This window comes from Myripristis murdjan, chromosome 18 (assembly GCF_902150065.1).
Source record: "Myripristis murdjan chromosome 18, fMyrMur1.1, whole genome shotgun sequence".
Taxonomy (NCBI): Eukaryota; Metazoa; Chordata; class Actinopteri; order Holocentriformes; family Holocentridae; genus Myripristis; species Myripristis murdjan.
This window is the reverse complement of record NC_043997.1, coordinates 24,770,385-24,787,612: the sequence shown is the minus strand read 5'-3', so window position 1 is coordinate 24,787,612 and position 17,228 is coordinate 24,770,385. Positions and strand designations below refer to the sequence as shown.

Genomic DNA, 17,228 nt, shown 5'->3' with positions numbered 1-17,228 from the left:
GTATGTTAAGGTTCATTATGGGTTGAGTAATGCACCACACAAGTTTGGATGGAGCTATTCATGCAGCTCGTCTTATTAAACCCCCAACCCCCCCAACTCTCTCACTCTCTTGCTCTTAGTCTGAGTTCAAACCAATTTAATAACACACACTGCACTGCACTTTTATTACTGTAATATCCAGCAAGGACCTTCCTTAAAAAAAGGCAATTTTGGGCAGCATTGACAAACAGCAATTGCGATGGTATTCTCATGACATTCTATTACCATTTATGATACTGCATTGTTCTGCGTAAGGAAGAACACTTGAATATTTGTAGATTGTATTTTGTGCTACTGCTATTGCAGGTGAGCCAGATAGCATCATCCTTTACATCCCAAAGCCAAGTCTAATGTCTTCTGTAAGTCAATTTGTCAATATTCCATACATACCCAAACCATGCAGAGCTGGTCGCCGGGCAACAAGCAAAGGACATGGGGCAAGTTGGAACTGAACCATAGAGTTGAGGTTAGAAGTAAAATTAGATTTGGGTAAATTTAAGGTTAACAATAAAGATTAAGGTTGAGATTACTTTAGAGAAGATGAGAAGAAGATATTACATTTATCTTCACAGTCCCTACAAGCACAGAAACATACAGATAACCATACAGCAACTCACGGATACACATACACATGCATCACACACACACACAGATAAGTCTAGGTCTATACTGAGTCAGTGAGGCACTTTGTTTAATGGCGGAGGGGGCAAAACTTCTGCCAAAGTATATATCTTATATCTTATATCTACAGCCTGTAGTGTGCAATGTGGGCCGTGGAGGTGATCAGAGTTATTCACTATTGTAAGTGCAAGGCGTATGATGGCTCTGTCATTCATAGTTTCACTGAGAGTTTAGGGCTAATGTCAGTAATCTGCTAGGCATAATGGCAAAGGTTAAGTGTGTAGTGGAGCGAGCTGACCTTTGTTAACCAGAGTTAGCAACCAGTTGACACTGCAACAGGATTAGAACTTTGAACTGAAAAAAAATAATAATAATAATAACAATAATGAATCTGAGCAAATGTCATACAACAAATTTGACAATTTGACCTTTCTATTAACTTGATTCAAATTTTGACTTGTACCTTTGTAAATATTTTGTGAATTCAAATTTGGGACACAAGCGTGTGTATCTTCTCAGAGTGTAATTGCCAATATGCAGGCTCTAACATGTTTTGCCACTTTAATACTTTCTGTCTTCTGTGCCTTCTGTCTCCTTGAACTATGGTGGCCCATAATTGGCAAGAGCAGCATCCTATTATTATAGTAGAGGCAAGTCAAATACAGTTGCTAATTAAAGCAGAGCGAAAAGCTAATGTATGTGGCGCAACACTCTAACAGTAATTCTCCTTTGTCATTAGCTTTTTTGGCTCGAAATTGGGTATGCTGAAACTTTAATGGGGGCAGCTTTTGTTGCAAAACAGAATATATGGCAGAATGTGAGAGCCAAAAATCTCAGCACCAGGCCAAGTGTTGAATTATTGGTATTGATGAACAACACTGTCAATCCCAGGATTCATGATGGTAATTTTATGTGATGCTGCAGTGAAACATTTTACTTAGTTCTTCTTCATTCTCCTTCATACATGCTAGTGCATCTGTGCCCACGTGTGTAAGGTAGTGTGTTAGCACTGTGTGTATAGGTACAATGTGTGTGTGTGCTGGCCCTGGTCCTAATCAATGGCATTGATTCCATACGGGCTGGAATTCCATCCTCCTCCTCCTCCTCCTCCTCCTCCTCCCTCTCAGTCTATCACTGTGCAGCTCAGCCAGTTGAATTGCCTCTGCAAGGACAGTGGAGGCTGGTGGGGTCACAAAGGGCTAGCTGCTTGACACATTAAGTGCAACAAACACCTTAGCTGTTGTTGGTGGCATGATAGTGACAGAGGTGGGAGTGGGGGTTGAGGTTATTGAATCCATTTTGTGCTAATGTACATAAAGTGGAGAAAGAGAAGCAGAAGGGACAAGCGAAAAGGGAACGATTTTAGGGTGTTGAGGGCTGAAGCAAGTCAGGAATTGCACGGTGAGAATCCGAAGAGAAATGCAGGTGCAAAACGAGTTCAAACAGGCGTGTCTTAAGATAATTGAATGTTTTATAAACAGAAAACAATGTTAGTTTAATATCAGTAGTAAAAATACATTTTGGATCAGTATTGATATTGCTTTTGGAAAGGATAGGTTTGAAGTCTATTCCCTTTATTCCGGTCACAGGCAATGTTAAGCAATGGAGGTTACATCTTCGCCTTGATCCATTCAGTGCATCATACCAGTGGTGCAACATAAGCTCCACAACTACAGCCCAATTCAAGTCGACAGGGCCAAAACTCTTCTTTCAGTCCAAAAGCCCACTATGCTTTGCAGGTAAAGGTAATGTGGTGCTACAGAAGCTTCAATTGACAAAATTAAGCGGTAGTTTATAGACACTGTTGCTAAATTCCCCTCTTTGTTAGCATCTGTCAAAGGAAATCTGTAGAAGTGCTGTAGTGACCATGAGCGAGTTTGATTCCCACGTCCAGGAAAGGCACAAACATGAACAAGTGCACCTCTGGCACGGCGCCTCCGATTGATCAAGGCAAAAATGTAACCTCCATCGCTCATGACTGGAATAAAGGGAATACATCATGAAAAACCCAAACCCATCCTGTAAAGGTCTAATAGACTGATTGCTGGTATCGGCTGACAGTCTGATGATAAATTGGTCCATGCCTAACAACAGTACTGTTTTTATTTTCACTGCACTCATTCAGTCTTCATTTACCTTGCAACCTTTTGCACACTAGTTGCATTGTTAACCAGCCAACCATTGTCTGTTCTCCCAGCTGTGTAAGTTCCACATCCAGTGTGTAGGATCGGCAGCTGGAAGTGTGAGCGCTATAAAAGCCTGCTGATGCCTGAGGGATTACATGTGGGCATATGATAAGCGTTTGTTTGCTTGATTACGCCTGCTTATTCAATAAGCTGCTTTTGGTTAGACTGCCCTGCCTGGACCCTGGGTGTACTATTTTTGCCCCTAAAGAAAACCCCGTACTAAAGGTCTGTCCTCAACACCTTAAGAACTCAAAATGTGTTTAACATAGAAGCCATTAAAGCCACTAAATTTCAAATGACTCATATCTGTGATGTAGTCAGGGCTCTCTGTGAGGTTAATTGAGACCTTGACAGCACTCCACTCTCCGGTGTGTACCGGCGCGTCTTCTCTTACCTCTGGCTATGGAGGCGACCGCTGCCTAAGCTGTCGGGCTTTATGTAAGGAGATTTGATCTGGGTGAAAAGGTGTGTACTGTAAGAGCGGATGTGCATGTGCGCGTGTGTGCGCACGCACATCATCACAACAGCGCTTCTGAGGGAGGGCGCCGGTAAGATACAGATGTAGATGAAGGAGAAGCATTTATAGCGACAAGTACATCTTGATGGGAGCTGAAGTGGCCTCAGAGAAAGAAAAAGAGACTACTTCTTTATATTAGCTTTCCTCCTGAAAGCGGGGGCTGAAGTGATCTCTCTCACTCTCATGGGAAATTGGGAGAGGGGTTGCAGGGGGGGGCCTTTTCCAATACTCTGCCATGTGGTGAAGGATCACTGACTTAGTGGAGCATTCAGACTTAAGAGTGGATGGGGGAGAACGGGCTTACAAGTGTATCCTAGTGAGGAACACATTCTGGGAGGGGGGTCCTCCGAGTAAGCCGAAATGACTTTACCCGACTCATGATCAATGTCAGCATTTGGATAACTCAGTGGCCCACGTCTGGCTGCTCAGTGATGACTTTTGCCAGCTCCGGTGCAAACGCCAAAATCAAAAATCCTTCGATTGTGTCATTTTCGAAGTTACTGACAGATGTAGCTTAGCAACTGTCACCTGCACAGCACAGTGGTGCGACAGTGAAAACTGTCCCCGTTGTCCATCCCCGTCTCTGCCTGATCCTCTCCAGCTTTATCTCCTCCTTTCAGCCTTCTGTTCATTAAAAAGGCATAAACAAAGGAAAGTTTTTTTTTTTTTTTTTTTCATTTGTGGCTCTCGTCTCTCCGTTGCACGCAGACTCAATCTCTCCCGATGCTGAGCTCATGGAAGCAATCACAAGCTGTTTGTTGCTTACCGTTAACAGCCCATATTTTGGGAGGGGGCCCAACTTAATACATAATTGAAAATGGTTGCTGTGGTCCATTTGCCACGCTTTTGTTCCTCCTACATCAGCAACACAGGCACCACCAGGAGGCTGCTCTCGGGGATTTGTTTTTTTTCCCTCTGTCTTTTTTTTCCTCCTCTCTGTCTCTCTCTTTCTCGCTCTCCCTTGATGCCTTTTCTTGATGACGATTCACGCTTCGGTTGAGGTTGCTCTAAATTTCGATTTCAGCCAAAATGCTCTTTTAAGTAGTTGTCTCTCTATCTGGGGATGCCATTTGCCCCCTCTCTTTCTTGTTTTCTTCCTCAGCATAAAATCTTGTTTTCTGTCATTCTGAGTGCATGCACTCATATTACGAGGCTGAGATTTCTTTGTTTCAAAGTGAGTTGTTTCAGCCTTCTAATGTGCCAAGAGTAGAGCAGTTCCGTCACACAATACAGCACTTCTCTTTGAAATACTGTTTCTTCCATTTCAGCATACCACCTTTATTCTGTGCCTTGTTCTCGTCATGCCTGGTAATGCCAAAAATAATCAGCTTTTCTTTCCAACTCCATAAGTCCTGAGTAGATGTTTCTGTGCCATGTGGTTTTGTGCAGTAATATCACACACCAAACTCTTTGCGGTCCCACTCCACATACAACCTGTTAAACAGTTCATGGTCATAAGTCACCATTGCGTGCCCAGATGCCAAATGGACATGCTGTTATCCATCACCACTCTTCTCCTCTCACCCGAAATTGCCTCTGTGGCTAACTCACTCATTAAATTGGGCGTTCAATCTGTCGGCTGACGGACCACCCCTCGGACCAAGCCTCGCCGCTCTCCCCGGGGAAATGCACCAAGGTATTGGAGTGATTTTGCTGTAATGGAACTGTGGGATAAAGTAGATTTGATGATCCAACCATACAGGCGCATCCTGGCAGGTTTAGTTTCCCCTCCTTTCCCCTCCTATTTCAGGCCCAAACCTCATTACCTGAGGCAGATTCCTCCAGCCGGCCTCCCCGGGGAGCCGGGAGGGGAATCGAACACAGGAAGTGGAGTGTCACTTCAGATCACAGCTCATGTCGGGAGAATCCGTTGATTTGTAACGCCGCTGCCTGGGGTAGAGTGATTTGAGAGTTGACAGAGATGTTGCTATTATCGGCGGAGTTATGTTGATCCTCAATGCTTTTGCCAAAGGTCACGTTTTGCCTGAGGAAGCAGTTGATTTTTAACACCTGTCAAGGGATCTGTAGATCTGTTCAGTAGAGCTATCAATCCATAGCTATCATATGTGCAATGAAATACAACTTAATTAATCTGTGTGGGGAAATGAGGCCGATGCAGCAGCAGGAGTGATCAGTCCCAGCAGGGAATACGAAAAACAAGCAAGGTGGAAACAATAAAAATAATTAAACAATAAAGCAATAAAGTAGAATATTAATTTTGGGGATACATGAACATAATGCGGACATTTTCAACATGTTAACCAAAATGCAATGCTGGAAAGATAGGGAAAGATCATGTATTTTTATTTATTTATCTATATCAATAAATATCTATATGATACACACACACACACACACACATTTTGTCGATAATTATTAAGGAATTATAGACAAAAAAATTATAAAAAAAAAAAAATAAAAATAAAAATAACAATAATTTTGTCCATAATTATTAAAGGATTTTTCATTTACTTATTGTTGACTTTTTTTTCTCACAAGAAAACAGTGTTTACATTGTATTTTTTTTTTTTTTTACTAGATTCTAAAATAATTGTGTGTTCATACGTCAGAAAAGGTTGTTGTTGTTGTTGTTGTTTTTCTCAAAGCCCTACTGCTGCTGCTTTTTTCACGTTTTATTTATATTTGTGTATTGTTGTTATCCATGACAGCAGGTTAAATGGCCTTTTGCTACATAATACCTGCTTCAGCATCCACACTTTAACTGGTGTAATTGAGGTTTTACCGCTGTGTGTATTGTAGTGGCACTATTTTGTGTTGTGACAGATGCGGATATCTGCTCAGCTCCTGACAAGCAGAACCTGTGTCGTCCCCTGCTGTTAGGCTGGTGTTTGACATGTGTCCATTGTGCAAACCAGCTGTTTTGACTCGCAGTGTGTGAACAATGCTCAGTGCGGCGGAAGGAAGGCGTGTGCGGCAGGCAGATAGACTGACAAGCATTAGCAAGAATGTCAACATGCTTTCTTTTTTCCACCACTTTTCTTTTTTGAATGGTTCCTCTAATCCACCTTGTGTCTGTGCGGCTGGTCTTGGCCTTCTTTGTCTCCCTTTACATTCTCTCCCTCTTTCTCTTTGTCCCTCTCGTTCACTCTCTCCGGTTTTTCCATTGCCGTGCGCTCATGGAATTTCATTTCCACAAGAGAAAATCCGTTACCGCTCTATCATGGTGTGAATGCGTTGCATTTTAAATAGCGTCTCATGCGTCAGATTACTTCGACTTATGTGTTGATAATGCGTCCGTAAACTAAAGCAAATGTTGTTTCACCCCGTGACGTTTTGTTAATGAAAGCATTTTATTAGTGGATTAGAGTTGTTACAAAAATTGATGTTGTAATGCTACAATCAATAACCATGTCTGATCAGTTTCATCTCAACACATCTGACACCTGGCATCCTTGCATAGAGCAAAGGCTTTACAGTCGAGGTAACTGATGTTAGATCAGCTGTAGGCTTGGTTTTGAGCTGACCAAACCAGCTCAAGCCTTGAGTCTTTATAACTGCAAGTCATGAGCTAACGTATTTCATTCACTGATCATGAAAATATTTTGTTTTGAATTATTTATCAATTATTAAACATAAATTTTGAATTATTTCACATGAAAAGGCCAACACATGGGTGTTGTGCTTCTTGCACTCCATTAGTGAGACACTTACAAACAGTAGGCAATATTCTCTATCTGGTCACAATGAACTGAAAAGTTACTTTTTCACCTAGTTTGCTTATGTTCCACACCATAATATGCATATATTGACAAATAATGGCAACCTGTATTTTTATGTGAAAACTCCTCCGTCTTCTCTCGGCTTCTGTGACCATACTTTTGGCCTGTGGTAAAGCTGAGTCTTTGTAAAAAAGTGGACTACATATTCACTTCTATAGCCTAGAGTTTATTGTGTTCATGGAAAAAAATTCCTATGTTGTAGTTGAAACAAGAAAATGAGATTTAAAATTGTATTTGTTCCTGTGTGTGAAAGAGTGAAAGAGCCTAGAGTTTGTTGTTATCCAAGCTGCTTACTTGTGGTTGTTAAAGTGCTCCGTCTGTAGGGACCAGCCTACATTATTACTGATGTAAATAATGCCTTAAATGCTGACTGTGGACCGTGCGTGCTGTGGGTTGCAGCTGACCTTATTGAAGTTGAGAGACAATGCGTTGGAATCTTGAACAGGCACTCTCCTTGGTCCTGAAGTGATATTAGCATACTGATATGATGACATGACATGACCATCATACATCGTACAGCACACATAACATCACAAAACCTTCTGTTTCCCCCGTTTTTCACTGGCCACACTACAATGCAAAACCAGTGTTTTCAAAAAGGTCGGTTTTCAGGGGACGAGAGCACTGTTTTAGTGGAGAAATAAAGATGAGTTTTAGTGCGATTAATGTGGACTTGTGAAGCTGTCACCAGCCAATATTTTGTGTCAATAGACAATATTTATAGAGCTTGTCATTTTAAACGCAATAAAACCTTCAAGCATTTTGATTCACCCTAGATTTCTATTCCTATCAGGGAAGAAAAGCCCGTGAAACATCATTCAGACCATCATTGGATCACAGGACACAAAAACTTATGATTTGTGCATATATGTGTTTGTGTGTGTGTCTAATCAAAACATTGCATTCAAATCAGTATACTAACAGCTTCCAAAAAACAGCTAATGTTCAATTTTAGCTCAACGCGACCAGATTTTAATTATAGGTCACTTTTGGTATACATAGCCTGCTCCTCCTTATCCTTACCTCTCCGCCTTTCTCCTCTGTTCTCTCTCTCCAGGTAAGGAAGAGTCAGTGGCCACCTTCAAGGGCAACGAGTTCTTCTGCTACGACCTGTCACTGACGCCCATCCAGAGCAGCACCGACGAGATCACGCTCTCCTTCCGCACGCTGCAGCGCAACGGCCTCATGCTGCACACCGGCAAGTCGGCCGACTACGTCAACCTCTCCCTGAAGAGCGGCGCCGTCTGGCTCGTCATCAACCTGGGCTCGGGGGCCTTCGAGGCCCTGGTGGAGCCCGTCAACGGCAAGTTCAACGACAATGCCTGGCATGACGTGCGCGTCACCCGCAACCTGCGCCAGGTAAACACTGCACGCGCGACCCACGGCCGCCACAGTGCGGGCAGCGCCTCTGTCTGCTCTCTGCTGCCTTGTTTGGCTCTTTTGCCGTCTCTGCCTTTTTTTTCTCTTTCTCTTCAAGCGTCAAGGGGAGCATCTGTCTTGCCTTCTCACCTCTCCTGCTGCTCGCCACCAGTTTATCTTAATCTTATCTTAATCTTTGTCTTTTTCCAGGTGGAGGATGAAAAGAGGACCGGTGCTGATGTTTATTTTGTTTTGTTTTGCTCTCCTCCCTGCTGTCGGCTTTCTTTTCTTCCCGAAACAAACCAAAGATCCATGTCACCTTCATATTCAGGGGTCATTCAAGGGGAGGAAGATGGGCGTCATCACAGTCCAGCGGGCAAAGGAAAGAAAACATTTTCAGTTACAGCTAGAAATAATTGGCATACATCACAGTCTTTTTTCAGCCGCAAAACTATTTGCATAGAAGCCAGCGCTGAGAGTAGCTGTTATTAATGAACAAGTGGAACCGGTGCTGTGCTCAGTACGTATACACATAATGTACTTAGGTACACAAATGGAATGCACTCTAATTTATCAAAGGCGACAATGCACTTATACCCTTTCTGAACAAATTACCCAACACATCTTTACAAACCTTTAATCGTAGCTAAGTGGGAACAAAAGAGCGCTCGCAACTTGAATGCCGGCGAGAGCGAGCGCGCGGATGTGTATATGTTTTATCTAGTCGATTTTCACACGCGCCTGCACACGCATGCAAATGCGCTGCCACACAGACACAGGACAGCACAAAGCGAATTGAATAGCGCCGACGGCAGAGGCTCGATACACCGGGTCATCAATTGGCAGTTGCAGATAGAGGCACTGAGATGCAATCAATTTCACTTACAATTGCCTTGCTTACTTACCCAGTGTTTTGGTAATTGTAATTGGAATGAATGGCTTGTCAGCCCTAATAATAGGCATCGTAAGGGGGCCCGGGATGCAAAAAAAGGCCTGATGTGATTGCGAATGCAGAAAGAAAGTACACCAACTCCTTTGTGTGCGACTGCTAAATCATCCATTCAAAGTTGAGGGGGAAAAAAAAAAAAACAGTTGATAGTATCAAGCTTATGTGCTTTTAATGAGGAACCCCCTTCTCCCCTCCCCCCAAAACGAGAAGTCACGAGCAAAGTGATTGTTGATTGTTGACTTAAGTGCTGTTAAATTATAGGGAAAAATTTCTGGGCCAGCCAAACTGTCAATTTCTGTCATACAGCGATAATGTTGTCATACATGGACATCTATATCAGTGTGGTAACTTTAGATATTTGGAGATGGGCCAAGATTTTGTGAGCTGATACTTTATGACCATATGCTGCACTTGCCTTAGGATAAAGAGCAGAGGATCAACCACACACACACACACACACACACACTCACATGCGCACGCGGTCGGGGTCAAATATGTTAAGCTGTAGGGCTATGTGTGATCAGCAGAGTGAGACTAGCTTAATGAGTTTAGGAAGCCAATATGACTTTAAAGATTTAAAGCATGAGCCAACCCACCTACCACCAACTGCACCATGATGACCACTGGGCAGATCTCTCTCTCACACACACATTCACACACATTCCACTGAGACACAGTTATGAACAGATTCGATGTGACACGACTTACAATTTTGTTGTCTCCAACCATCTGTCCGTCTGTCTCCCTGTCTTTTTTGTCTGTCTGTCTTGTAATTGGCACTTAATTGTCGTTGATAGTAATTGCACAAATTGTTTCATCGCTCACAAATTGGTTCTTGAAATGATCTTCCAAGATGTCAGAACTGTGTGGATTTAATTGTAAAAATCAGGCACATTTCTCCATTTCTGACAGTTTGAAAGCTCTGAAGATTATGCAGGTTGCTGGTGCATTGTGCTTGGTGGTTTAACTATGAGTACAATGCCTCATTTTATACATTATACTAACATATTAAATTAGTGTGAAATACAGCAAGTGTCCTGCTGAAAGCCAGTTGTACACTGGAGGCAAAAATCATCTACAAGGCTCAAAGCTGCAAATCTTTAACCACTCACAAATAGTAACAGATTTAAAACTTTCTTGTCTTAAAACAAGTGGAAAAGTCTGCCATTTCATTGATATAATTTCTCATGTCCGCTTGTGTTGCTAAAGACAAGTGTCAGTAAGTCCACTTTTATCACTATTTCTTGAAACAGGTTGATTCACATCCTAATTCTGCAAGGTTTTTCACAATAATACGACTAAAAGACTCCAATCGCGATGAATTAATTTGGTTTAAATTTTCTGTTGGGCAAGATGCTGTGGATAAGTAAACCAAGTGCATGAAAACCTATGCTGGAACAGATATCAGATGCATCTTTATACAGCATCCCTCCAATGCCGTCAACCAGTTGGCAGCCGCCCACATCACGCTGTCCCAGCAGTCTCTCTTCACCCACATAACAACTTGAATCCCTGACTGGTCGTCCCACATAATTGACATAACAGGCGACCTAAATGTCAAACAGCTCTCTGGGTTTATACTGGACCGTCCCTCTGAGAGACACTGACACTGACCTGGCTCTCTCTCTCTCTCAAACCCACACACACACATCTCTGACCCGGTGTTTACACTCTGGCCAATACCCGGCCAATCGGTTACCAGGGGCGAGAGTTTTGCTCTTTCATGAGATGCGTGTGCACAAACACGCGCGTGCCCACTGAGATACATCCAAGATTCACGCCTGTGCTTTTGCCGCCATACGATCAGACACATGCTGAGAGGTTACATGCTGGACATTATATTGCATTGTATAAGATTCCATTAAAACACTGAAGCAGCATATAGTAATGCAATACAGAAAAACAAAAATAAGTACACACATCTGCATTTGGTGAATTGTGTAAAACTATATGATTGATATAACATTCTGAAAAACAACTGACTCCACTGAGATTGTTAAATAAACAAAGTTTGAGTTTGATGATGTGTAGCAGAATTAGTGCAGCCTGAGATGTATAAAAAATGTTCACTGTTGAAAAAAAAAATGCATAAATCACAAAAAATACATAATTATCAACAGTAGAAGTATTTTCTCATGTGGTGTCAGCTCTCTGTGCTGGTCTTCAGTTCCTACGGTGGCTGGCAGGAGCCTGATAGATTCATGAAATGTGTGCGACAGAGGGAAGCAGTGGAAAAGAGGAAGTTAGCCACAACATTTGTTAAATTTGGTGTTACAGTGGTCCCTTGTTTGTCGCGGGAGTTACGTTCTAAAAATAACCCGCAATAGGCGAAATCTGCGAAGTAGTCAGTTTTATTTTTTACAATTATTATAGATGTTTTAAGGCTGTAAAACCCCTCACTACACACTTTATACACTTTTCTCAGACAGGTATTAACATTTTCTCACTTTTCTCTGTTGTTTAAACTCTCAAAGTTCAAACCTTCGCAGAAAAATAAGTCCAGTATTATAGAATGAACTGTACAGGAGACACGGCACGGAGGAGATTGATTGACAATGGTCTACAGTCCCCTAGCCAATCACGACGCAGAACACAATGCACTGTAAAAAAAAAAAAAAAAAAAAAAAAAAAAAAAAAACATGCAAAATTGCACAAAAAAAATCCTCGAAACTGCGAGGCCGCGAAAGGTGAACCACGTTATAGCGAGGGACAACTGTATTTTTTTTTGTCCTCCAACATGTGTGCCTGTGTTCAGTGAAGAAAACAAATGATAGCTAACTCAAGCAATCTACTTGTGTCTGTGTAGTGGCTGCTGGGGCGGAGTGATGCAGGAAGTGCAGAAGAGGAAACGGGAAAATCAGGCAGTTATCTTTAAGATTGTTAGCATTTGGAGCTTGTGTGTGCATATTCTCATTCGTCCAGGTCATAAGCATCTCAAGGAAATTGAATCAGGTCAACTGGACTTAGTTATAAGTCTAGAAGATGTTTCGCCCCTTATCCAAGTGGCTTCATCGGTTCATGCTGTTCACTAGACTATTCACGGACACTACCAGTCTAGTCTAGTGAACAGCATGAACTGATGAAGCCACTTGGATAAGGGGCGAAACGTCTTCTAGACTTATAACTAAGTCCAGCTGACCTGATTCAATTTCCTTGAGACATGTGGAGCATCCAGCCAGTATCCAGCACTCAGTAACAATGAGAGGAAGATAGCACCACTACTGTCCTACATAACAGTGAAATAATATCAGACTTTTCAAATTGGGAGAACTGTCCCTTCAGACATTATTAGGGTTTACAAAACAGCCAGAGGTAGCATGCACTTGCAGAAGTAGAGTCAGAAAGCTTGAGATTTGTAAAAAAAAAAAAAAAAAAAAAAAAAAAGAGGTGGAGAATCATAAAAATGCTGCAAATATCAATACATATGCAATATATAGCAATGATGAGAGTGTGCAGCATATATATAGGATATGCAATGAACTTCACAGTTCATTAACAAGTCCTCAGGGGATTATTCATATGTACAGAAGTGTGTAGAACTATACACCTTCGACTTATGTTCACTTCACTTCTCAATTAATTTGGAGATGGATAATATGTACTGATGTGACAATTTGCACATGGAGGAACTCCTTGTTTGAGTATGCAGATGGAACACTTCACAGATGTGCGGCCATGTGTCACGTCCCTCCTACCTCAGTTTACTTTGTGCGCGTCAACAAATACCTTACAACGTAAAGGTGAACGTGATAGCACGCACACACGCATCCACGTGCCATTATCCTCAGCCAACTGCGCTTCCCATTAGTGTTAACATGATATCATGCATTGAAAATAGCCTGCAGTCGACAAGACAAGCGTCAGATTCCAGCTGAGACTATCATGCAGCCCCAGCAGTCTCGAAAGTCTCGTCCAATTTCTGTCTGTTGCTTTTAATGGCTCTTGCAACATCATGCATATCTACTGCTGCAACAAAATAAGTTAAGCTCTCTGTGACTTGCTATCCCTCTCTCTCTCTCTCTCTCTCTCTCTTTCTCCTGCTGTGTGTATGTGCAAGTTTTCCATTCACCGTCTCTTTCCACAAAACCTATGCATTTGTCAGCTTTGTACTGGATAAAATGAAGCAGACAGAATTAGGTGAGGTGATAGGGACTCTCCGCCAAGAGAGAGGGGAAAGAGGGTGTGTGTATGTGTGTGCATATGTGTGTGTGTGTGTGTATGCGTGCGTGCGTGTGCGGGGGGGGGTGTATGGAGGGAAAAAGGGAGATGCAATACGCTCAGTGAAGGACTGCATGATCAGAGCTCCCCTTAGTGGAGCATAATGATACTGCAGGTATGAATGTGTGTGTGTGTGTGTGTGTGTGTGTGTGTGTTTGTGTTTGAACAATTTGGTTCGTCCCTGCGGTGTACGTGTGATAGGCAAGCAAGGACACTGGGCTTGACCTCTCACCAGAGCGAGACCCCCCACACACACTCGACACACACAGACACACACACACAAATCCCCGCACCCCATGCACACATTGCATAAGCAAAGATGCATTCCTTCCCTGATGCCCCTCCCTCCCTGCCTTCCTCCTTCACCTCCTCCCTCCCTCTCATCTCCCTGGCATGATGAACTACCATGGACGGCTTGCAGACTTCAGCACTGGTAACCACCGTGGCCCTCTCTGCCCTCCAGGACTGCAACACCATTTGAACGCGCTGCAGAAATGAGTTGCAAACGCGAGAGAGGGGGGGGGTGGGGTGGAGAGTGTGAGAGAGGCCCTCATGTGTGCATGTCTGGGGGGAAGGTACACACAATGCAGCGCACGTGGACACCCAGACGGAACGCGATGTGAAAATAGGCCAAACCTTAAGCCTGCAAGGATGTTCTTGTCAGCCCGAAGTTACCGCGCGGCCCTTAATGTATGCGCCGCACGTCGTCCTCCTCATCATCTACAGTATGTTCCGTGACTATTGATTCGCTGATCGTTTCAAATCCCACGCTGTTTTTTTTTTTTTTTCTTTCTTTCTTTCTTTTTTTTTTCCATAAACCCCGCAGACACATGGACTAATCCATGTCTGCCGTGTTCTTGGAGGGATAACTTTTCATGTCAACAGCTGCTGGAAAAAAATCAGCCGTTGTCAACAGAACCGCTTCACACTGATGAATGTGAGTCACACGAAAGACCTTAAACCTGCAGACCCAAGCACCGTGCCATTCAACTCTCAGTATGTTGGCCAAATGACTACTATTACTACATTATTCCATCATAAATTGACATTGAACTTGCACACAATTTTTAGACTTTATCTCCTCCGTGACTGTATCCTCGGCTTGTCCTAATCAGGTTGTCTTATGTCAGGATTTTTGCTGTATATGTGATATTGTCATCCGTTTAACCTAGACTCTTGGCTAAACCCCTACTTTCCCCATGCTATATTAGGGGAGTTATTGGAAACTGAATATAAAATTGATATACTCAGGTTTGGTGCTTGACATGACCCACTCCTGTGAAGTTTCAGGACACCATTAACCAGTAGGGATGGGCGTATCGATTCTGTGGTATCGATATATCGATATATATACTCATTTGGCATCAATTTCCTTAAACAAATATCGATACTAACAAATAAGAATTGGGGGTGCATGCATAACTTTCAGCTGTTTTAGATAGCTTCCTTCACTTACTATGTGCCGAGACACCCCTGTGCCTGGTGGCATATTGAGCTGGCCCGTGTCTCGTGACGGCCCGACAGCACAGCCAGCAAGAGTGTCTCGAATGCGGGAGCCGGAGGAACACACAGAAAGTAATGGCAGATCGGTCTTTTTTTTCTTTTTTTGACAAGAAAAGTGCAAGAAAACAACAATAACAGTGAAAATGTGCAAATTTTTGTTCATATTTAATTTATTTCATTCATATTTATGTTATTTATTTTAATTTTAGTTTTATTATGTATTGACCATAATAAATATGGCACAAATGGTCTGTATTCGTCATGTAAGTTGTCTTAAATGTAATATTATTTTGAATGAAAAAAAATTGCCAATAAGAAATGATCAGTATCGGTATCAGTATCGGTATCGATGAAAATGCAAGAAAAAGTATCGGTATCGCATCGAATCCTAAAAGTGTGCTATCGCCCATCCCTACTAACCGGTGTCCTTATGTAAGAAGAGCCATGTTGCTTGGAATTACATTAAAGTCTGTTTTTTTCTGGACTTCATTATTGTGTGATGCATCAAAATATTTTACTCAGCAGCACCTCTGCACGCTCTCTAGCACCATTGGCTAAAAACAACTCAGCTCAGTGGTGTTTCATTAAAATCATTGCATTCCATGCTTATCATGCCCAAGTGCCAGAAAACGTCCTAGATGCCACTGTTTTGATCTATAAGCAAGACCCTAAACTGCTTCCTGAAAGATAGTGACATAGAATAACTGGAAGCACCTGGACTTATCCTATGAGGTATTCTTGGACGGCTAAGTTTTCACATAGAGAGGGAGTTTAAAAATCACAACACGTTCATATTGACAGAAGTTGCGCGGACATAAAAGCTAAAACCTGATCCACTGAACGTTGTGAGAGCAGGTTGTGTGATGCCAGAAAAATAACCCCGCTCCTCCCCGCTTCCTGGATGCCACTGTTTTGATCTATAGGTAATACTCCAAACCACTTACTGAAAGATAGTAATACAGTAAGCACCGTCTGGCCTTGTCGGTCTGTCTGTGTGCTTAACAGGCACCTGGGTCCCTCAGGACGCCGCAGGCAGCCAGAGGAAACATGAGACACACACACACACACTCTGGCAGGGAAAGGAAGTGCGTGTATGTGTGTGTTTGTTTGCTAGAAAGAAGAGAGACTGAGTGAGGGGACGACAAAGCAAAAGGGAAAAGATGTGTGCAAAAGATGTCGTGTGTGTGTGTGTAGATTCTGAGTGGTTATGTGCAGTTGGGGGAGGGGGGGCTTCTGGGAGAGCGACAGCAGTCTGGTCTCCAGTAAGAGCGAGAGAGCAGAGGAAGGCTTTCTTTTATTACCCGATGTGGTTTTCCAGTTAAAGGGCTCGGCAGCCGCTCTCTGGACCGGGCCGTCAGCTTAGCCAGCATCTGGAAACAGAGAGAGAGAGAGACTTCTGAACTCTCTTTCTCTCTGTCTCTCTCTCTCTCTGTTGCGCTCGCTTTCACATTTAATCTTTGTGCTCACTTTCTATTTCTTTCCCTCCTTTCCATATCACCGTCACACTTCTCTCTCTGCTCTCTAACCTACAGCGTCCTCCTCATCTCTCCTTTTTGTGTCTCCGCCTGACATCGTCTGTCTCTCCACCACCCCCCCCACTGCTCGCTCTTCATCTCTTTTCCATATAATTGGACCTTGGATGCGGCTATTGGATTAACGGGGGGATCAAACAGATTTGTTCTTGTTCTTTAAGTGCTGAGCACAGAACGCCGAGGTTCAACCGGCGGCCCGGAGTTCAGCTGGAACAGACGAGCCTTTGATCTGCATCGGCACTGAGTTCAGCAAAGGTTACTGTGAGGAATTTAATCCATTAAACGTAGATAATAACCTGTTATAAACCACAATTTCTAATCTACTCACTTGTATGTGGAAATCATGCGGAGAACAACATGCAGGTGATTCCATGTGACATGTAAAAACGTGGAGTTGCGTCCTATAAATTCATTAGGGCCTGTAGATTGTGATCAGCCCAGATGGCTTCACAGCTACGATGTGTAAGTTAGGCCATACGGTAACAGCAACTGGTCCGAGAGGCTTTTTCAATTCAGTTGTTCCACATCCCCTCTCCCATCAATTTTTCGTAACCTAGTGTAAAA

The 17,228-nt window shown here is 42.9% G+C and overlaps 1 protein-coding gene across 1 annotated transcript in view; it reads left to right on the top strand.

Moving 5' to 3' along the window:
- nrxn2b (neurexin 2b) overlaps positions 1-17,228 on the top strand; it is an 801,338-nt gene that overhangs the window by 326,420 nt on the left and 457,690 nt on the right. Inside the window, exon 4 of the mRNA XM_030076071.1 lies at positions 8,161-8,462. Within this exon, the coding sequence (XP_029931931.1) occupies positions 8,161-8,462 (302 nt within the window). The remainder of the gene's footprint in view (positions 1-8,160; positions 8,463-17,228) is intronic.